This window comes from Chionomys nivalis, chromosome 8 (genome assembly GCF_950005125.1).
Source record: "Chionomys nivalis chromosome 8, mChiNiv1.1, whole genome shotgun sequence".
Lineage (NCBI taxonomy): Eukaryota > Metazoa > Chordata > Mammalia > Rodentia > Cricetidae > Chionomys > Chionomys nivalis.
Genome location: NC_080093.1, coordinates 47,290,936 through 47,313,687, shown reverse-complemented (window position 1 = coordinate 47,313,687; position 22,752 = coordinate 47,290,936). Strand labels below are relative to the sequence as shown.

General features: G+C 47.4%; 2 protein-coding genes across 2 annotated transcripts; one reads left to right on the top strand and one right to left on the bottom strand.

Annotated features, from left to right (window-relative positions):
• Window positions 1–13,539: 13,539 nt before the first annotated feature.
• Ubxn1 (UBX domain protein 1) lies at window positions 13,540–17,654 on the top strand. Its single transcript, XM_057778273.1, has 9 exons — window positions 13,540–13,780; window positions 13,884–13,937; window positions 14,026–14,132; window positions 14,239–14,308; window positions 15,107–15,298; window positions 15,393–15,444; window positions 15,765–15,878; window positions 17,166–17,358; window positions 17,512–17,654. Exons 1-9 carry the CDS (start codon window positions 13,722–13,724, stop codon window positions 17,559–17,561), a joined length of 891 nt encoding a protein of 296 aa, XP_057634256.1. The 5' UTR covers window positions 13,540–13,721; the 3' UTR covers window positions 17,562–17,654.
• Window positions 17,655–20,174: 2,520 nt separating this feature from the next.
• On the bottom strand, window positions 20,175–22,459 carry LOC130880021 (ubiquinol-cytochrome-c reductase complex assembly factor 3). Its single transcript, XM_057778834.1, has 2 exons — window positions 22,286–22,459; window positions 20,175–22,196 (listed from the first exon to the last, which is right to left on the bottom strand). The coding sequence occupies exons 1-2, from the start codon at window positions 22,403–22,405 to the stop codon at window positions 22,041–22,043; spliced, it is 276 nt and encodes a 91-aa protein (XP_057634817.1). The 5' UTR covers window positions 22,406–22,459; the 3' UTR covers window positions 20,175–22,040.
• Window positions 22,460–22,752: the final 293 nt, after the last annotated feature.

Here is a 22,752-nt window from a genome sequence, read left to right as displayed (position 1 = left end):
AAAAAAAAGAAAAAAGAAAAAGAAGAAACCAGAATCCCTGTAAAACTGAATCCAGTAAGCTGAGAACAAAGAAGACTTAGAGATAGGAAAATTCTGAGTTCTGGGTATAGACAGAGGATGCTGCAGGAGGAAGCTGGAGAGACATCAGCCAGTGAAGAATGTGTGAAGGGTGTGTGAAGATGGATGCTATAAAGTAACCCCACACTAGCTCAGAACTTGCAGCGCGCAACTCTGCCAGCAGAGAAGACGACCACAACAGGATTCTTCTTGGAACGTACTTTATTGGAGCGCAGAAGACTGAAGATAAGATGGAGGCGAAAAGACCCCGAGCCCGACCGCGCGGGGGAATATATACAGTGCCTGGTCCGCCTATGATGTGTCATTGCTTGATTGGCTCGGCCCACACTGATGCGATCGCGTGAGCAAGACGTGTGAGCATAGGTGGAATTCAAACCACTCTTGGGCCGGTAGCGAGCGTGCGCAGAAGTTGTTTACCACTAGGGACAACTAGCAAATGGCGGCAACGGGCTTAGTGCCAGACCCTGAAAACATGACAGCTGACAGTGCCGTGGCTCGCAGAGCGCCGTGGTGCGCTACAAGAACTAAGTATAATAAAGGGTTATTTGTTTAGGGGTAGACTTACAGATCATGGTTACCTGCACAAATGGGGAACAGGAACTGAATCCAACAGCCTGCAGAGAGAGCATGCAAGCTTTATGGCAGCATTTATAGTATAAGAGACCACACCCAAATGGGCTGGTATATTAAAGGCTATTGGCTGAAGGAGTTCCCACAGTACCTTCTCCTTTTGCTTCAATAAGAGAGTTTTAAGCCTAATACAAAACTATATACAATAGGGGGCCGGAGAGATGGCTCAGTGGTTAAGAGCATTGCCTGCTCTTCCAAAGGTCCCGAGTTCAATTTCCGGCAACCACATGGTGGCTCACAACCATCTGTAATGGTCTGGTGCCCTCTTCTGGCCTGCAGACATACGCACAGACAGAATATTGTATAAATACTAAATAAATAAATATTTTTAAAAAACTATATACAATAAGAACAAATTCAAGTATAAAAATTAGAATTACAACCAGCATAAACAATATCAAGCAAGAAACATTCTAAATGTTTCAATAATTATCCTGTCCTATGGAGTCATGACTTGGCCAAGTCATGAGAGGAAAGTAACTACAACTATCTAGTCTTCAACCCCATTGAAGACTCGAGAAGTAAACAGGAAGTGCAATCAACTTCCAAGATGTGCAATAAATGACAGAGACAACTGGCTATCTGGATGATCACCCAAAGTTTTTTTTTTTAAAGATTTATTTATTTATTATGTATACAACATTCCTTCCATGTATGCTTGCATGCCAGAAGAGGGTACCAGATCTCATTACAAATGGCTGTGAGCTACCACGTGGTTGCTGGGAATTGAACTCAGGACCTCTGGAAGAGCAGTCAGTTCTCTTAACCTCTGAGCCACCTCTCCAGCCCCACTCAAAGTCTTATTTGCAACATCGGAGCAGCCAACTTTGGTGAAGGCCTAGAGTAACGAACAGACCATTTTCAGAGGCAGGAAATTTTCAAAGCCATTTTACCCTATCATGGCAAGGTTTGGCAGTCTTTTTTCTTGTACCCTGCTTGTCCTTTCTGGATACTGTGCATTTTGTCAGTGGTAGAGTCATGAGCAGTTCCTTACCCAAAGGCCAGTTTTTGCCAAGAAGAAAATAAGCTCCAAGTGGAGTACCTTCAGTGCTCAACATTCTCTCGGGAATAGGTATTTTGTTTAGACAGTAAAGGGGAGATGATGTGAGAAGTCCTTCTGTATATGTGTTGCTTTTATTGATTAGTCAATAAAGAAACTTTTTGGGCTTATGACAGGGCAGAACAGAGCTAGATGGGGAAACTAAACTGAATGCTGGTAGAAAGTAGGCAGAGTCAGAGAGATGCCATGTAGCCACCAGAGGAGACAGATGCCAAAACTTTGCCCAGTAAACCACAGGCATGTGGCTATACACAGATGAATAGAAACGGGTTAATTTAAGATATAAGAGCTAGTTAGCAATATGCTTAAGTGATCAGCCAGGCAGTGATTTAATTAATGCAGTTTCTGTGTGATTATTTCGGGTCTGGGTGGCCGGGAAAACGAAAGTGCAGCCTCTGCTCTACAGGTGCATTCACCTAACAGCTGGCCTACTCCTTTGCTTTCTCCCCATCCTGTTAGGTCCTAGCTCCTGCTTTGCAACAAATTTACAAATCCATCTATGTTAACTTAAAAGACAGGACATTTGCTGGGCAGTGGTGGGGCTCGCCTTTAATCCCAGTACTTGGAGGCAGAGGTAGGAGGATCTCTGTGAGTCTGAAGCCAGCCTGGTCTACAAGAGCTAGTTCCAGGACAACTAGGGCTTTTACACAGAGAAACCCTGTCTTGAAAACCAAATATTAAATAAACAAAAAGATAAAAGATAGGGCATTCGCACAGTGGAGAGGCAGGGATGGGGGGGGAGACAACAAGCAAAACGAACAGGACTTGGAGTCCAGAAATAGGGAATGGGAAATCTCTTCCCATTTCCATGATCGCTCACAGTATTTGTCAAGATCCCAAATAATATTAGTCTATAAGGTGCCATTAGCTGATCCTTTGGATTGATTATCTAAGGAGTATTCAAGCCACATTTGATTGCAAAAGCAAATAAATTTAGGGGCCTTCAGGTTGCTCTCAGATGGAGAAATGAGAGGGTATGGAAGACATTCCCATGGATGAGAGAAAAGGAAAATGTCACTGCATCCTGTCATCGTGGGCATCCCCAGGATTCAGGACTCAGGGAGGACCAAACAAGTTCAGTGGGTAGTCACCACACTTAACGGGGGTCAGTGTAAGCACTGCAGCTCGAATGGAAAAATATTCTGGCGATCCGGAGCCAAGAAATACCACAGGTCACAGTAAGCATAGCAGTTTACAGCTCTGCTCCAGGGAAAGATTTTAACAATGTAACAGCTTTGTCTGGGCAGGGGAGGGTTTCCCCAGTTGTTCCAATTCCGTTCAGGTCCCCCTACCCATGCACAGCCCACCTCATGCTATGTATCAACTCAGCTTGGATAGGGGAAGGTTTCCCCAGCGAAAGTGTTACTGCCTGGCTCTGCTCCGCTCCAGCAAAAAAAGTTGTTACTTCTCTCCTGTGCTCCTTTCTGGTGCAGGAATGTTTCACCCAAACCTCATTCAAGAGATTTATTGGGAGGGAAGAATCCAGGAGAGCGGCTGCTTCAGCCAGAGTAGAAGAAGGCAGCAGCAAGCAGAACAGGTGCAGGGCTTATATATGGCTTCTTAGGGGTAGAGTTTTTCCAGGGAAAAGATTTTGGTTGGTTTCCCTGCACAGGGATTAGTTTGTTTTCTGTTTAGTTGGTTAGGGACAGATTTGTTTCTGGTTTCAGAGCCAAAGTGTGTTTCTTTCTCTGGCCTTTTTCAGCCTTTTGACTCTGGTTTCAGGGCCAGGGCATATTTCTTTCACTGGCTCTGATTCTAGGACCAAAGTGTGCTTCTTTGGTTGGCCCTTTTCCTTATAGTCAGGGGTTAGTTAGCCTGGCTAAACCAGCTAAGAGACTCTCAGTGTCTGGTACCAGGGCTTTCATAGAGGCGAGAAGGCAAGAATAAAAACTCAGCTCTAGGAAGAGTCTCATCCACAGGAAAGGGTCAGGGAACTGGGGGGGAGGGGAGTCATAAAAACCATGAAGGACCAAAGGAGCTGTGGGATTATGGGCAGATTCAGGGGGAAGGTGGGAGAAGAGGGCAGGAAGGGGTGCAGCAGCTTGGCTTGGCTAAGGAAGCTGCAGGATTGCAGCTCTAAGGGTGGGTGGATGGGGTCAGGTGAAGAAGGCCAGCTGTAGCCTTAAAGACCATGGCTGGGGGTACCTCCACCCCCAAGAGTAGAGTGGTGCTAGACACTCAACAGTCACTTCCTCAGACTCAGGGAAACCTTTACACAGACCAAAGGGGAAACTTACCTAATTGCTGCTGGTGGATGGGGTGGATGAGTGATCACTGAGTCAAATGGTGAGTCTGTTGGGGGTGGACTAGAGATGAGGGGTAGGGTCCCAGTGCAGCCCAGACCATGAGGGGAAAGGAACTAAGAGAGGCTATCCAAACCATGTCACCAAATGTAAGCATTACAGTTCAAAAGATCCTGGCAGCCGGGAATACCACAAAGTCATAGCACACAATAACCACCCCCCGCCCCCCAGACAGGGTTTCTCTATAGTTTTGGAGTCTGTCCTGGAATTAGCTCTTGTAGACCATGCTAGCCTCAAACTCACAGAGATCCGCCTGCCTCTGCCTCCCGAATGCTGGGATTAAAGGTGTGTGCCACCACCGCCCGGCCACACAACAAACCTTACACAAGAGATTTATTGGGAGGGAAAAACCAAGGAAGTGGCTGCCTCTGTTCAAGCAAGAAACAGCAGCAAACTGAACAGGCTAGGTAGCTTATATAGAGCTTCTTGGGAAGGCGTTGGAGCTTTCCAGGGTGGAGATTGGTGGAATTTCATGTCCAGAGAATAGCCTTTTTACTCTGTAGGGTGGGGGCAGGGTTTAGTTAGGGCAGTTAAAGCATTCTTTGGGTGGAACCTGGCACTTAGAGATCCTCAGGGGAGGGGCCTGGACACTCGTGTGGCTTGAAAGGTTATCCCTAATACTGTGGGACAATGATCTCTTATCTTGTCACTTGTATTATTTTTAATAAAACGCTGATTGACCAGTAGCCAGGCAGAAAGTGTAGGTGGGACAACTAAGCAGGAAGTAGAGGCGGGACAATGAGAATTCTGGGAAGAGGGAAGTTTCAGCTTGCAGTCGTGACCCAGATGTAGAGGACTCAAGATGTGATGGACTAATATAAGTTATAAGAGTAAATAAGTTAATCCCAGCACTCGGGAGGCAGAGGCAGGCGGATCTCTGTGAGTTCGAGACCAGCCTGGTCTACAAGAGCTAGTTCCAGGACAGGCTCCAAAACCACAGAGAAACCCTGTCTCGAAAAACCAAAAAAAAAAAAAAAAAAAAAAAAAGAGTAAATAAGAAGCCTGAGATACTAGGTCAATCAGTTTATAATTAATGTAGACCTCTGTGTGATTTCTTTGGGATTTAACGACTGCGGGAACCGGGCAGGACAGAAAACTCAGTTAACACACTAACAGCAACCTTAGAAGTCTCCAAAAGGATGATGGGGCCCCACAACAATGATTCCACCTGGATTGTGGTAACGCCACTAAAGCTCGCAAATACCATCCAAAGATCAACTTTGAACTACAAACTAATAATAATTTCAAGGTGGCTAGCTGAGATGGTCCAGTCTCATGTACTACTCCAGCCAGGACTTCAGATAAGCCCTACGGTTTCCCATTACACAGAGATTGGCAACAAATGTTACAGCTAGATCTCCCAGGACTTGACCATTATCTCAGTTTTCTCAGGGTCCCCTGAGATTCCTTTGTCCCACAGACATCAGGGAGCAATCTAGAAAACATAACACCCACATTCCCAATAGGTGGGGAGGGGTATTTTTTAGTGGGTTATGGATATTTATCATTATTTAAGGGGTTGTTGTTAAGGAGATTAGATTCAAAGATCTTGTTCACACATAGGTCAGGACTATTGGCTGGGCCTAGACCCCAAAATCCCCATATTATGTTGGGATTGGAACTAATCAAACAGGTTCCACTTTGTAACAATGAACAAACCTACACACACCCTCCAAGGGAAGGGTCCATGTTTAATGTCCCCAAAATAGTTCCCCCTGTGCAGATTCCTGAGTGACACACAGAAGAGTAACCCTAGAAATGATGTCCAACTGCATTTCCAGGCCCCTGAGACTGCCTGCTTCCTTGCCTCTTCTCAACTGTTTGCAATGAAGGAGACCACACTTCTTTGCACCTTCGGGTTTGTCATACACCAGTGTTTATAGTGGAGAAGAGGACAAGGCCCATTTAAATCTAGACCCTGGACTTCCTGATGAGTGGCAAGCCATCACCATCGGTAGCAGTAGGTATCACAGACTCTGCTACAGTTGGAACTTCAGCCCTAGTAATGGGGAGAAAAGCTTTGAGGGCTCAGCATGGCCTGGTAGTGTAAGCCTTTCGTCACAGCACTCTGTATACTTCTGCCTATGTCAGTTCCCAGAGTGCTGGGATTATAGGTGTTTGCCACCATCCTGGTTAGTAACAATTTCTTTATTTTTGTCATGAGTAAGTTCCTTCCTTCCTACCTTCTCACCGTGTAGCCCTAACTGGCCTGGAACTTGTTGTGTAGATTAGGTTGGCCTCCAAATCTTGGACATTTGCTTGGCTCAGTTACAGCCCTGGATACAAGTGTTTATGAGGAGGTGGTATAATAATAACAGTTGCTATTGATAATGACAACATATGCACTAGAGAGTTTCATAATATTAATTCATATTTATTCATCAGAATCTCTATGATAGAGTTACTATTATTAGCCATAGGAAACAGTCATAGAGAGATAACCTATCTAAGGTCACAAAGGTAGTAAGTAGCAGAGTTAGGGCCTGTGTGTTCACTGTATCACTGTGCTATGCTGCCTTTGTTCAGACAGAGTGAAGACCATCAGCTTTAAAGATGGGTAGTGCTATGACCCAGCCACAGACACTTCTGGGTTCCAGGGCCACACATGTGAAGACAAGCCCTCAGGCGTGACCCATGTGCGACATGGTTGCATCACCTATGTATGACGCAGCTGCGTGAGCCCTGTCATCTGCGTATGACATAGCCATGTCAGTCCCCTGTGCACATGTGCTAGGCAGCCTTTAAAAGCTGGATGAGCCATCTTCAGCTCTCTCTTTCTCTCTGCACACTGACCTCACCAGGCCTGTGCATGCCCCCACACACAATAAGCACCTAAGCAGGTTTGTTGCATGTTCTGTGTTTCCTTCTCACTCACAGCTGGTAATTTCATTGGTGCACCAATGTTATGGTAAAAATAAAATGCTGCCGGGCGGTGGTGGCGCACGCCTTTAATCCCAGCACTTGGGAGGCAGAGGCAGGTGGATCTCTGTGAGTTCGAGACCAGCCTGGTCTACAAGAGCTAGTTCCAGGACAGGCTCCAAAACCACAAAAAAAAAAAAAAGAAAAAATAAAATAAAATAAAATGCTGCAGGTCCTGGAGTAGCTGCAGTGGGCAGTGGGTCCCAAGACCACAGTGGGCCACAAAGGCAGCCGAGTCCCAGACAGGGAACTGCATGGTGGATGAGAGACCAAGACAGATAGGCATGCCATGCAGAGTGAGGTTGGATATTTATTTAGTGGTATGGAGGTTATGGAGGGTGTAGGGAAGAAGGGAGAAGAGCAGAGAGGCAGAGAGAGAGGAGTCGGGGGGAAGGGGAGAAATGGGAAGAAGGGAGTGAGGTAGAAGCTGCCTCTTTGAGAGAGAGACAAAAAGGAAGGGACTTCGGCTGGAAGCTGATGATCAGCTTGCCTCAGCAGTGGGATGGGGGAGGGAGTGGGTGTGGCTTGTCTCTTAAAGGGACAGGACAGACCATTACATTCCCATCTCTTCTTTCATCTCTTCTTTATAATAAAAAGGCGGGAGGTTAGGCACAACAGGTTAAAGGAATTGAGGCAGCTTCAGGTAAAACACTGAGGGGGTCTAATAATTCCCCTTTCTAGAAAATCCCCCTTCTTTTCCTCCCTCCTTCCTGTCTTCTATTCCGACATGGTACCATTGTAATCATAAGCTTTTAATATGTCTAAAATTTATTTCTTGTCAAACATTTTTCATAAGCTCCAGGGAACCAATTGGACCTATCTAAATGGACCAGACTAGCCCAGAATAAGTATCATTTAATTCTTCCCCTAGCATTCCTGGTCTTGGAACCCCTGGGAAATTCCCTCCTACACCCCCCAAAAGAAACGCCCCTCTATCTTCCATCTTGGGACTCTCCCTTAATCATCAGGATCTAAATTTTTTTCCAGACATAATTTTCTGCCTTTCTAGCATCTTCTGAAGTCCAAGCTGCCAGCCAACCAATTCCACAGATTCTGGAAAAAACACAATAGTAACCAGCCACCCTAAGATGTGGTCAAGCATCTCAACTCAATGACGCCCACAAAATCAGCAAAAAGCAGTCACAAGAGACCTTATGACACCCTATTCCCATGCGTTAAAGACCCCAAACTCCCAAAATTTTATAATAAACCAAAGAGTGGAATGTCATGATTCAGCCACAATATGGTTGACACTTCTGGGTTCCAGGGCCACGCATGTGCAGACAAGCCCTCAGGCGTGACCCATGTTCAGCATGTTTGCATCACCTACGTATGAGCCCTTGCTTGCATGCATGAGCTCTGTCATCTGCATATGACGTAGCCACATCATCCCCTGTGCGCACGTGCTAGGCAGCCTTTAAAGCTGGACGTGCCATCTTCAGCTCTCTCTCTCCCCGCACACCAACCTCACCAGGCCTGTACCTGGCCCTCTCTAATAAACTCCTAAATGGGTTTGTTGCGTGTTCCATGTTTCCTTCCCACTCATGATAGGTAATTTCAGGTAGAACAGGGGCTGAAGAGATGGCTCAGTGGTTAAGAGCTCTTACAGAGGAGGTGGGTTCAATTCCCAGCACCCACATGGGGGTTCACATCCACCTGAGACTCTAGTTCCATGGGATCCGATGCCCTTCCCTTTTCTGGCCAGTGAGGGCACAAGTTTGCACATGGTGCGTTTAAGTTCATGCAAGCAAAACACATAAAATGAAATGTATATATCTAATTAAGATAAAGACCACATAATATTTTTTAAAAATTAGACAGGTTAGAGCCTGTACTAGACAGGGTCCTCTAGAACTGAAGTGAATATATATATAGCCTAGGACAGGGTGGTTGTTAGGTTGGTTTATAGGATGCAGTCAGGTAGTCCAGCAATGGGAATCAGGAGTTGCTCAGCCCACGAAGCTGGACGTCTTGACAATCCTGATCTGGAGGTGAGGATTCCTGGAGAGCTTCTGCTCTTCAGTCTACACTGGATGCTGAACAGGGGTTCTCTTGTCAGTGAAGGAATGGCGCAACAACAGAACAGATACACTCCGTTGTCTGGCCTTCAAGAACCTGTCTGTAGGGGTTGGAGAGATGGTGTAGTGGTGTGGACGACCCTGGTTCAGTTCCCAGCACCCAATGAAAGACCCTACAGACCCCCTCCTCAGAACCCGCAGCTAGCAGGCTCCCGGGAGAAGGTCCTGTTTGCTTGAAAGATTCTCAGGATCAGCAGCTAGCCTGCTCTCGTGAGAGGAAAACAGGGTATCTATAAGATAGGACATCTACAAAGCAGGATGACTGCAAAGCAGGATATCTATAAGATAAGAACAGGATGTCTGCTGCCAGACATCCATGCCCCCTCCCCCCCCGCCTCATTCCGATAACCACGCTTCTGCTTCTGTAAAACTTGCTTTTGCTGCCCTCTTTCCTATAAAAAGACCTCCTCCCAGTCTGCAGGCGCGCAAGTCCTCCGAAAGACTTTGCCGCCCGCAGGTACCTGTGTCTATCTAATAAACCTCTTGCAGTTTGCATCCGACCTGTGGTTTCGGCCTGGTCTTTGGGTCCGGGGGTCTCCACCTGAGGGAAGGTCCCTACCGGGGTCTTTCACCACGAGGTGCTGCTGTCCTGTTGTGATTTCCCTGGGCACCAGGCAGCCACGTGGAACACATACGTATGTGCAGGTGTTGGGAGGCAAGGTAGCAATCACAAGAGGAATCACAGCTAGATGTTGTCACTCTGGAATCAAACCAGCTGCAGAAATCTGTAGGCACTCCCAACATGCAGGCAAAACACTCATACACGTAAAATAAATCTAAAAAAAAATTTAATGTACCTATCAAGCCAGGCAGTGGTCGTGCACACGGTTAATCCCAGCACTTGGGAGGCAGAGGCAGGCGATCTCTTTCTGGATGTTTGAGGCCAGCCTGGTCTACAGATAGAGGACCAGGAAAGAGTCAGGACTTCAGAGAAACCCTGTCAAAAAAAAAAAAGTCAATAAATAAGTACAATTTAAAAGTGAAACTAAGACCAAGTGTAGTAGTGACGTATGCTTCTAAAGCTTAATACTTGGGAGGCAGCCAGAGGCAGATCTGTGGGCTCCAGACCAACCTGGCTACATAATTGTTACACCCAAATTCCGGAACCCAAATCACCACCACGAGACCTACTCCAATGTAAAAACAGAGTCTTTATTCCTGAGTTACCGCCTGTCCCTCCAGCCATTTGAAGCACAGCAGCAGCGACACCGATAGGGACAGGGTAGGAGAGGGACCCAGAACAGCAGGGAAACGGGTTTATATAAGGGATAGAGGCTCTGGTATTCCAAGCCTCAGGACTTGTGATTGGCTGCCCCCTAGTGGCGCAAGTGGGGGAATTTCAGGCTTCCAGGCTTGGAATTGGCTGCTCTCTTAAGAGGGGGTGGGGGGCTTTTCATACCTGAGGACAATTTCCAACTGCCAGTAACTGCCTGAGGCTCTGATTGGTCCGTTTTCTCTGATCAGGGATTGGCTGATTTTGAGTCAGAAATGGAAATGGCTCTGTTTCTGTGGCCAAACTGTTTCTTTTTCTGGTTCTTTTTTACCTTTTTGACTCTAATTTGGAGACCAATGAAAATATCTTTGGTATGTCCTGAACCTAGGGACTTAGTGTGTTCTTTTGGTCCTAGTTTCAGGGTCCGGAGACTTCTCTCCAACTTTAGTTTTGGGGACAAAGTGTCTCTTTCCCTGGCTTCTGGTCCCATTTTCGGGCTGCTCCGGGTTGTGCTAGGGCTATGGACTGAATCTGTGGGGTCCCGGGCTTCTCATAATGAGTTACAGTTCAATTAGGGCCACACAGTGAGGCCGTGGGGAGAGAGAGAGAGAGAGAGAGAGAGAGAGAGAGAGAGAGAGAGAGAGAGAGAGAGAGAGAGATGCTGTAGAGCTACATAAGGTGAGAAAAAGGCAAAACATTGAACATCTCAGGCAGAAAACTGGTCCTGCAAATTCAAAGGGCAGGGCCTGTTTTATGCTATGGACAGGTTACCCTAGTGCGGTCAGATAAGAAATGGACAGCAACATGAACATTCACACTGTCTAGCCCAGAGCTTTGTAGATGCAGCTCTTGAACAACTGTGTGTCAAGATCCCTTCGGCAATTGGGTGGAGGGCGGCAAGATCCCTCCAAGAGTCTGAGAAGGCCCGAGCATGCACATAACTGCCCAGCCACGTGCCCACATGGGAGGGAAAATAAACACGGCTAGGCAAGACCACCACTCAGCTACATGCCCAGATGGGAGGGAAACACTCTCTCACTGTGTGACCCTGGCCATCCTGGAACTCGCTCTGTAGACTAGGCTGACCTCAGTCTCACAGAGATCCACCTGCCTCTGCCTCCTGAGTGCTGGGATTAAAGGTGTGTGCCACCACTGCCCAGCAGCCTCTTTTATTAATTATAATTGATGATCATACTGATTGATGTACTAGGAAAAAGGAGCCTGCATGCCATCCTGTGACGGTCAGGAGATTAAATGACAACTTGGAAGAGCTGGTTCTTCCCTACCAGGTGGGTCATAGAGATCCAACTCAGGTGTCGGGGGCTAGCTCTCTTACCAACCAAGTCATCTCATTAACCTCGGTTCTGTTCTTTGGGGTCTCATAGGACCCGGGCTATCCTGAAATCAAGATTTAATTTAGGATAGCTGACAAGGTGTCCATGCCTTTAACCCCAGCACTATGGGTGTAGAGGTAGGGGCAGATTGATGTCTCAGTTTAAGATCAGTCTCGGAGCCTGGTCTACTTAGCAAGTTCCAGGACAGTCAAGGCTACATAGTAAGATCCCGTCCCCCCAAAACAAGGACAATAATAATGATTGTGATAATGATAAAGCTAGGCCAGAACCCTGCTGACCTACATACCTAGCCCCAGGTATGTAGGTCATCCTAACAACATGCATAGGGTCATCCTCCTCCCAATTTTTCTTTCTTCCTTTCTTCTTTCTTTCTTTCTTTCTTTCTTTCTTTTTTTAATTTTTTGAGACAAGGTTTCTCCGTGAAACAGTCCTGGCTTGTCCTAGAACTCACTTTGTAGACCAGGCTGGCCTCAAACTTATAGAAATCCACCTGCCTCTGCCTCCCATGTGCTGGCATTAACAGTGTGTGCCACCACCGCCCGGCTCTGATTTCTTCTTTTAAAATTACATACGTCACTGCCTGGTGTGGTGTCACACTCTTCTAATCCCAGCACACTCAGGAAGCACAGGCAAGCTGATTTCTATATGAGCCTGAGGTGGGCCTGGTCTTTCTGCGTTCCGGACAGCCAGAGGTACACAGTGGAAGGAAGGAAGGAAGGAAGGAAGGAAGGAAGGAAGGAAGGAAGGAAGGAAGGAAGGAAGGAAGGAAGGAAGGAAAAGTAAAAATGGAAACAGGGAAAAGGACAGCAGGTGGTAGAATCATGATCCTTTAGTCCCAGCACTTGGGAGGCAGAGGCAGGCAGACCTCGAAGTTTGAGACCGGTCTATGACTGGACCGGTTTTTCAGCTCAGGCCACCACAAGACCAAGTTCTCAGCACAAAGATTTATTTGCCCCAGAGGAACAGAGGGCGGGGATAAAGGACAAACATTGCAGATGGGGGGGGGAGGTATTTGTCCCCAGAGGGGGAGGACAAAGGACTGCCTCTGGATACAAAGGAAAATAGCAGTTTATAAAGGTCAAATGGGAAACCCTCTGTTAGGATGAGCTTAATTTTAATTGGGCCTGTTAATTAGGAGGCTTTTTTTTTTGTTTTGTTTTTGTTTTTTCGAGACAGGGGACAGGGTTTCTCTGTAGCTTTGGAGCCTGTCCTGGAACTCCCTTTGTAGACCAGGCTGGTCTCGAACTCACAGAGATCCGCCTGCCTCTGCCTCCCAAGTGCTGGGATTAAAGGCGTGCGCCACCACCGCCCAGCAATTAGGAGGCTTTGATTGCTGGATACTCGGACAGCTAGACCTTGGTAGGAGGAGGAAGTAGCCAAATAAAGGAATAGACTTAGAAGGCTAGCTTTAGGAATGTAATCTAATTTTGCGCTGCAGAGGGAAAGGGGGAAGAGGGACAAGGCCTGTAAGAGCCCTGTTTGCCAAGCTTGGACTGGCTAGAATCCCTTCAATCTACAGAGCGAGTACCAGGACAGCCAGAACTATGCAGAGAAACCCCGTCTCGAAAAACAAAAACAAAGCAACAAAAAAGACAAAAAAATCGATGACATGCATTAGTTTATTGCTTATCATAAATGCCACGACTGGCTTGTCTAGGTCAGGGAACAACTAAGAGAAATCTTTCTCTTTCCTCCACCGCGTAGGTCATGGGAATCGAATTAATACAGTCAAGTCTGGCAGCATGGGCTTCTACCCGCTGAGCCCTCGCTCAGACCGGCTCAAGCGCTACAACGCTCCTCCGAGGCTGGGTCTGAGTCAGCTTCCGTTGGCAGATGGCCCCGCCCACCAGGCGGGGCTGGTCTGGCCCTCCCGGCACCCGTCCCCACGTGACCCAAACAGACGGGGCACTTCCGCTTCCCCTCAGCTCTCCTCCGTCTGTGTCCCCCACCCCCGCCTCCGGGTCCCCAACCCGGTGACTTCGCGAGCGCCGGGAGGGCGGCGTCGCGGGCGGAGTCGTCCCGGGCTGACCCTCGCCGCCTTCCTTCTCGTCACCGCAGATCCCCGCGGAAGCGGCGGCTGGCGCCATGGCGGAGCTGACGGCTTTGGAGAGCCTCATCGAGATGGGCTTTCCCAGGGGACGCGCGTAAGGGAGCCTCCCCTCAGCCCGTGGTGGGGGGCCGCGGGCCGGGTCCGGCCTGACTGTCACCATGGCTGGTGGGCGCTACTCTCCGTGTTTCTGCCCCCAGGGAGAAGGCTCTGGCCCTCACAGGGAACCAGGGCATCGAGGCTGCGATGGACTGGTGAGCGACCTGCCAGGGTGGCGGAGGTTTGGGGGCTGCTGGGAAGGGCGGCCTCAAGGCTAACCCCGAGCCGACTTTCCCTGCCCAGGCTTATGGAGCACGAAGACGACCCCGATGTGGACGAGCCTCTAGAGACTCCCCTCGGCCATATCCTGGGACGGGAACCCACGTCCTCAGAGCAAGTTGGCCCTGAAGGTCCTGACTGGGAGACATCTTGTGATTCTAGACGTCTAGTGAGGGCCTGAGAAAACCGGAATGAATGATTTTATTATAAGTAATAATACTGGTTGCTTGTTTGTAGGATCTGGGTCTGCTGCTGGAGAAAGCAAACCCATTTTGACTGAAGAGGAAAGACAAGAACAGACTAAGAGGTAACTAGCTGGCAATTTCACTTTGTGTGTATGTTTCCTTTGGAGTCAGCCCAAGACGAACTGATCTTCCTGCCTATGCCTCCAGAGTGCTGGGATTAAAGGCCTTCACCACAGTGCCCTGCATTGTTTTTTGAGACAGGGTCTAGCTGTGTACTTCAGGCTGTCCTGGAACCCAGTATATATCCCAGGCTAAGTTCAAAGCCACATTTTTCTGAGTGCTGGGGTTACAGGCATGGGCCACCATATCTAGTCCATAGACTCACTTTCCAAAGGGTCATGGGGCCAGCTTCCTTCCTCTCAATGCAAACACAAATCTGAGCATACAACCTGACCAGTTTTTGGAAAACAAAATAAAAACAAGAACACAGCCAGGCGGTGGTGGCACGTGTCTTTAGTCCCAGCACTTGGGAGGTAGAGAAACCCTGTCTCGGAAAAAAAACAAACAAGGAAAGAAACAGTCTGATGTAGCTCAGCTGGTCTAAAACTCCTATGTGACTACAGATTACCTTGAGATTCTGATTCTCTTACCTGTACCTTGCAAGTCCTGGAATTACAAGTGTGTGCCACTATGCCTAGCTCTCATTTGCCCTTTTCTCTTTTTTAACTACAAGGCCCCCTTACGTGCTAAGTATGTGCTCTATCACTGAGCTATACTCCTAGGCTCCTGTTTGTTGTGATGGTTTTGTTTTCTCTCATGTGTCTTGGAACACGTGTTCCCTTATTTCGTTCTGATTTCTCTGTTTAAACTTAACTTCCCACTCCATGTCCAACTTCAGCTTTTTCTTCTCTGCAAAACAGAATGTTGGAGCTTGTGGCCCAGAAGCAACGGGAACGTGAGGAAAGGGAGGAACGAGAAGCTTTGGAACGAGAAAAGCAGCGGAGGAGACAAGGGCAGGAGCTGTCAGCTGCAAGACAGAAACTGCAGGAAGATGAGATGCGCCGTGCTGCTGAGGAGCGCAGGAGAGAAAAGGCTGAGGAATTAGCTGCCAGGTCTGGACGCTCATCGTCTTAGTTGATAGTTGAGAAGAAAATCAAGATTTTCCCTGTCCGTCTCTGATTTCTTTTCTTCCTGTCTACATTCCAGACAAAGGGTTCGAGAAAAAATTGAAAGGGACAAAGCAGAGAGAGCCAAGAAGGTGGGTGACTAGAAATCTATGGGTATAATGGAGGAGGTGGGTTAATTTACTTTTTCATTAAGAGAAAGCCTGTGCATGCATGATTGTTTGTTTGAGACATATTTTACTCGGTAGCTCAGACTGATCTCAGACTTCTTGTTCTCCGCCTCAGCCTTCCAAGTGCTAGAACTTAAAATTGTGAGCCACCAAACCTGGATGGTTTTTGTTTTTTTTTTTATTTCAGGGTGATCTGTAGTCACGCGAGAGTTCGCAGGTTTAATCCTTATGCATGTTAGACTGGTGTGCTGGCACTGAGCTAGTGTTCCTATTTTGTCTTCCAGTACGGTAGTGTGGGTTCTCAGTCGTCACCACCAGCAACAGAACCAGGTCCTGTTCCTTCTTCTCCCAGCCAGGAGCCCCCTACCAAACGGGAGTATGACCAGTGTCGCATACAGGTATGTGTTCCAGTGGCTATCTTGCTCCTGGAACCCTGTGTTGGCCTATAAGGTACCCAGCACAGAGCTATTTGCATTTAAGTCCCATTTGCCAAATCACTCCCTTTGTATGACTTTTGAAATCCTACCTCCTCTACTCTTGGGAGTGATCGATTTCACCTGCCTGTCTTATTTAAATCCATACTTCATTCTTACTCAGCAGTTACCCTTTAATTTCCTCATAATGTTTTCATTAGACTTATTACATAGCTGTTTTCATAATGTGGCACTTCCTGGATTTTGTTTTTTGTTTGTTTGTTTTTGTTTATCGAGACAGGGTTCTCTGTGTAGCTTTTGAGCCTGTCCTGGAACTCACAGAGGTCTGCCTACCTCTGCCTCCCAGGTGCTAGGATTAAAGGTGTGAGCCACCACCACCCGGCAACTATGGTTTTTAAAAATAATTCCATCTTGTCTTTTCTTGATCGTGAGGTAGCTAGAGTCCTTTTCCATCACCTGTTGAAGCAGAGCATAAGTGGTTGTTCTTCAGGACCTTTAAGTAGTGTTTGTACTGGTACAGTCTCTCCAGGAGAGCAGGCCAGCTTTAGTCCTTCCTTTCCTTTTCTTGGTCACTTCAGTTTGTGTGTGTGTGGTTTTGTTTTGTTTTGTTTTTTGTTTTTTTGACACAGGGTTTCTCTGTGTAACAGCCTTGGCTATAGACCAGGCTGGCCTCAAACTCCCAGATATCCACCTGCCTTTGCCCTCTCTTCCCTCCCCAGTGCTGGGATTAAAGGCATGAGCTACCATTGTCAAGCCAGTTTGTTATGAGACAGGGTCTTGATATGTAGACTAGGCTGGTCTTGAACTTTGAGATAACCCCTGCCTCTGCCTGAGTGCTGGGATTACAGGCATATGCCACTATTCCAGACTTTGTTTTATTTTCGGAACTGGGTCTTGCTGTACAGCCCTACAGACCTCCTGGAGTTCACTGTGAAGATCAAGCTGACCTCAGACTTTGGGTGGTCCTCCTTCCTATTTCTTCTCTGTGCTATGATTATAGGTATTGTCATTACCTGGCCTCACCTATTTATTTATTCATTGTTTTATTTTTTGAGACAGGGTCTCCTGTACCTGATGCTGACCTTGAAATTGTTCTACCTGCTTCCAGCCCTGGAACTTTATGTAAACCAGGCTGGTCTTGAAGCTTCAGAGATCTATCTGTGCCCCTAAGTGCTGGGGCTATAGGCACGGGCCACCCCATATCCTAGTCCTCACTCAGTTTCAGTGCTCATAGTACTTTTTGCCTTCTAGGTTAGGCTGCCTGATGGGACGTCCCTGACCCAAACGTTCCGGGCCCGGGAACAGCTGGCAGCTGTGAGGCTCTATGTAGAGCTTCACCGTGGGGAAGAACCTGGACAGGACCAGGACCCTGTGCAGTTGCTCAGTGGCTTCCCCAGAAGGGCTTTCTCTGAGGCTGACATGGAGCGGCCTCTACAGGAACTGGGTATGTTATGTGAGACCAGGAGTCAGGACTTAAAGGAATGAGGGCAGTAGAGCTAGGAAAAGAGGCTTAGTGGACATGGTATGTATGTGTCCAGGAATTTGAAGGCCTAAGCCTAAGTATCCTTGTAATTCAAACTCTTTCTTCTATCTTTAGGACTCGTGCCTTCTGCTGTCCTCATTGTGGCCAAGAAGTGTCCCAGTTGAGGGTCTTCCATGCCATCAGTCCTTTCTGACCTCTTCATCTTTGATAAAGCACTGACATTTCCTTCCTAATAAATAGACTCTTTGAGTTCTGTATATGCCTGGCTCCTTTCTGAATGACTAGAAAGAGCACTATGAGAAGATAAAGGGAAGGCACTTGGGGCTGGAGAGATGGCTCAGTGGTTAAGAGCATTGCCTGCTCTTCCAAAGGTCCTGAGTTCAATTCCCAGCAACCACATGGTGGCTCACAACCATCTGTAATGAGGTCTGGTGCCCTCTTCTGGCCTGCAGGCATACACACAGACAGAACATTGTATACATAATAAATAAATAAATATTTGAAAAAAAAAAAAAAAAAAAAAGGGAAGGCACTTGAAGTAGGACCTCTTTGTCCAGTTTGCAGTAGACTTTTCTACCTGCTGGGGGCGGTGCATTAAACAGCACCTTTTGTTCATAAGCATAAAGTGGGACTTGAGGATTTTCTGTTTATTTTGAAACAGAGATTATGTAGTCCTGGCTATCCTGGAACTATATAGACCAGGCTGGCCCTCAAACTCAGAGATCCCTTGCCTTTGTTTCCAAATTTGGGGTTAAAGATGTGTGTCACCATGCTGGGCTTGATTGAGTTTAAAATCCTTACTGGGCTGGGCGGTAGTGGCACACACCTTTAGACCCAGCACTTCCAGGACAGCCAAGGCTACACACAGAAACCCTTTCTCAAATATCAAAAAAAAAGGCCTTACTATTACTTTTCTTTTTTAAAGATTTATTTATTTATTACATAAACAGTGTTCTGCTTGCATGTATACTTGCAGGCCAGAAGAGGGCACCAGATTTCATTACAAATGGTTGTGAGCCACCATGTGGTTGCTGGGAACTGAACTCAGTAGCTCTGGAAGTTAAGCTCTGGCCCTTAACCTCAGAGCCATCTCTCCATCCCAACGCCTTACTATTATCTATATCATATGCTTTGACTTCTTGAAGCCACTTCATTAGTGTGATAGGCTAATAGTATCTATTTCCTGTATTATGAAACATCTAATGCTTTAGCAGTGCCTGGCATAGTACATGTCCTGTAAACACTGGCTATATATAAAGTGGTGGGTTTGTGGGGTGTCTATTTTTATTTTATTTTTTAGTTCACCACCCTGCCCATTGTACACACTTTAATCCTTTACCAAAGCCCATACAAAATTTCCCAAAAGGAAAGGCATTAATAGTGAGAATAATTAAAAATAAAAGTAAAAAGGTGCTGGAGAAGTGTGGTCTATATAAAGTTGAAATGCTGGAATTTTGTCAAGCAGCAGTGGTCACCATGTGATTCATGGCAGGTATGTGTTCTGCTCTTAAGACTCAGTGGTTGGCCGGGCGGTGGTGGCGCACGCCTTTAATCCCAGCACTTGGGAGGCAGAGGCAGGCGGATCTCTGTGAGTTCGAGACCAGCCTGGTCTACAAGAGCTGGTTCCAGGACAGGCTCCAAAACTACAGAGAAACCCTGTCTCGAAAAAGCAAAAAAAAAAAAAAAAAAAGACTCAGTGGTTTGGCTGGAGAGATGGCTCAGAGGTTAAGAGCACTGGCTACTCTGGAATTCCAGAGGTCCTCAGTTCAATTCCCAGCAACCACATGGTGGCTCACGGCCATCTGTAATGAGATCTGGTGCCCTCTTCTGGCCTGTAAGCATACATATAGACAGAACATTTTATACATAATAAATAAATAAATCTTTTTTAAAAAAAAAAGACTCAGTGGTTAAGAGCACTTAGCTGCTCTTTGAGAGGATCGGGGTCGATTCCCCAGCACCCACATGGCAACTCACACCTGTTCTAGGGTTTCTGTTTTGTCTTCACAGACAAAACACCAATGAACATAAAAAGACCAAGACCAAAATCATCATTGCCTATAATAATCCCAACACTTAGGGAGCAAGGAGGACTGAGGTCAGTTCCGGCAAGCCCAGGATGACACAGCAAGACTATCATATTATTTATTTATTATGTATGCAACATTCTGTGTGTGTGTGTGCCTGCGGGCCAGAGGAGGACACCAGACCCCATTACAGATGGCTGTGAGCCACCATGTGGCTGCTGGGAATTGAACTCAGGACCTTTGGAAGAGTAGGCAGTGCTCTTAACCTGAGCCATCTCTCCAGCCCAAGACTATCATAATTTAAGAAAAGCGCCATGCAACAGTTACTGTGGAGGGGTTTTTATTAAGGGAAGGGGGGAAGACCAGCCTCTCAGGGTGGAGCAGAAGAGAGACACAGATGGGAGGTGGGCAGAGCCCTTTTAAGAGGGAAGTAGTGAGCCGGGTGGTGGTGGCGCACGCCTTTAATCCCAGCACTCGGGAGGCAGAGGCAGGCGGATCTCTCTGAGTTCGAGACCAGCCTGGTCTACAAGAGCTAGTTCCAGGACAGACTCCAAAACCACAAAGAAACCCTGTCTCGAAAAACCAAAAAAAAAAAAAAAAAAAAAAAAAAAAAAAATGCTGTCAAGAAACAAGGTAAGGGGGCTGGAGAAGATGGCTCAGTGGTTAAGAGCATTGCCTGCTCTTCCAAAGGTCCTGAGTTCAATTCCCAGCAACCACATGGTGGCTCACAACCATCTGTAATGAGGTCTGGTGCCCCCTTCTGGCCTGTGCAGACATACATGTAGACAGAATACTATATACATAATAAATAAATATTTTGAAAAAAAAAAAGAAAAAGAAACAAGCTAAGGCTGGGCAGTGGTGACGCACACCTTTAATCCCAGCACTCGGGAGGCAGAGGCAGGCGGATCTCTGAGTTCGAGACCAGCCTGGTCTACAAGAGCTAGTTCCAGGACAGGCTCGAAAAACCAAAAAAAAAAAAGGAAACAAGCTAAGTAAGGCAGGGAATTCATAACAAAGAATAAGCCTCTGTGTGATTTTTTTGGGAGTTGGGTGGTGGGCCCCCCAAGAAGCCAAAAGATTAAACATTACACAACACACGCCTATATATGTTTATGGGCTAGGTGGAGCTCAGTGATGGGTACTAGCATACCCAAGGTGCTAGGGCTCAGTCCTCAGTACCAAATCAAAAAAGGATTTGTGGCCTGGTTCATCTCTGCAGGTACAAGCCCATGGCCTTGGGTTTTGTGTGCCACCATATAATGAACAACTTTGGGGCATAGACCCATATATTTATGTGTATACCTGTGGAGGCAGAAAACGTAGAGGTCATAAGAAACCAGCAGTCACTTTCCTCCATTCACCATGTGGGTTCCAGGGATTAGATTTAGGTCCTAGGCTTAGCTCAAGGTGCTTTTACCCACAGCCCTTTCAACCGTCCCTCACTACATTTAGCAAGAGGCTGCATGTTGGGGGGAATAGCGGGATTTTCGTGTCCTATAGTCCAGGACAGCCTGAAACACTTTATAGCCATGGCTGGCTTTGAGCTTGTTAGAATTCTGGCTCAAGCTGCCAGGTGCTGAGACTCAGCTATCATGCACTGCTGCACTTTCCATTTTCCAACCACCCTTTTTTGCCCATTTTGTAATAGTTTAAACCCTCGGGCCTTGTTTTGTTGTGTTTTTTTTTTTTTTTTTTGAGAGCAGGTCTCACTGTGTAGCCTCGGAGGGTCTGGGAGTTATTAAGCAGACCAAGCTGGCCATGCAGAGATCTTCCTGCCCCTCCGTCCCAAGTGCTGAGGATAAACACTCAGTTCAGAATATCATGTAGTTAAACCAAAATCTTTTTTCTTTTGAGGTAGTAGCCCAGGTTTGTCTTGAAACTGCTATCTTCTTACCCTCCTGGGTGCTGTGGTTATAGGTGTATGTCACTGAGCTATGCTTGAGAATGATCTGACACAGATGTTTTAGTACTGAGTCAGCTTCTCTTACAGAGCTTTTAACAAGGCCTGGCAATGGAGGTACATACTTTTAATCCAAGCACTGAGTTGGCAGAGGCAGGTGAATCTGTGAGGCCAGCCTGGTCTACAGAGCGAGTTCCAGCACAATCAGGGCAACACTGACTGGAAAGAGACTTTAACCAAAGTTAAATACTGTTCTGTGACTTCCATATATGCAGCGCGTCCGCACTTTCATTTTTCGCTCTACAACATAGACACACAAAACAGACATTAGAAAAGTCTTTTTTTACCGCCAGTTGTTGAAGCAAACTTAGATCATGTGACCTGTTTTTAATAGTAGAAAACCTCCTGGACTTGGAACTCTGCAGGACGAGTGGCAATCAGCTACTCTTCTGCGCCCACCGTGCCGACCCTCCCAGTTCTTTAGGCATTAAATATCCGGCTGGGGAGTCCGCTTAACGGATGGACTGGATTTATTAGTTCCTTTGGTTCCACACATCCGACCCCCATCTCGTCGCTGTCACGCGATGTGCACGTTAAACGCGACCACCGACGACAGCTACCTGTGCCTGCTAGAGTCGGGTTATCCTGAATCCGGACTCCACGCCCGCGCACAGAGAAAGGCGCCTCGAATGTCCCACAGGCAAGCTCTGGTGTCACGCTGACCTGCTGCCGTCGCTAACTGCTTCCGTCCAGTTCTTCCTCCAGGCCACGTTCTCCTCCGTAGCTGCCGCTTTCTTCAGAGTAGCCATCACTAGTTCCTTGGTTCGGGCAGCTTCTTCCCTGCGCCGCGGGTCCCGTTCCGGAAATTCCTAAGGGCAAGAAGGATGTTTGCAGCCCGGACCCGAAGACATGGCCTCTCCCCACGCACACCCACCTCGGGGAGCCCGGGTGTTTCTACCTGCAGCATTGCCTGCTTCTGTAGTTCTCCTGGGGTTACAAGGGCAAACAGAGTGGAGCCAACGCCAGCACCCGCGCCGAGCACAGCAACTACCACCAGTGCTTTACGAACCGTACTCATGGCCGACCACACTACCAACGAGACGCCCTCTGCATCCTCCGGCGGCCTAGAAGGGAGCCGCGAAGTCTCACCGCTCCCGATGCGGGCTAGAGCGACCGGGGCGGGGCGGAGCCGAAAACCATAGAGCAACTTCCAGGCTAGAGCGGTGCTGGCCCCTAGAAACGTTTAAGCTCTTTTTTTTGTTTTGTTTTGTTTTTCTAGACGGGGTTTCACAGCGCAGCTTAGGAGCCTGTCCAGGAACTTACTCTGTTGACCAGGCTGGCCTTGACCTCACCTGCCTCTGCCTCCCCCGTGCTGGGATTAAAGGCTTGCACCGCCACTGCTAGGCAAGACTCTTGACTCTTGAA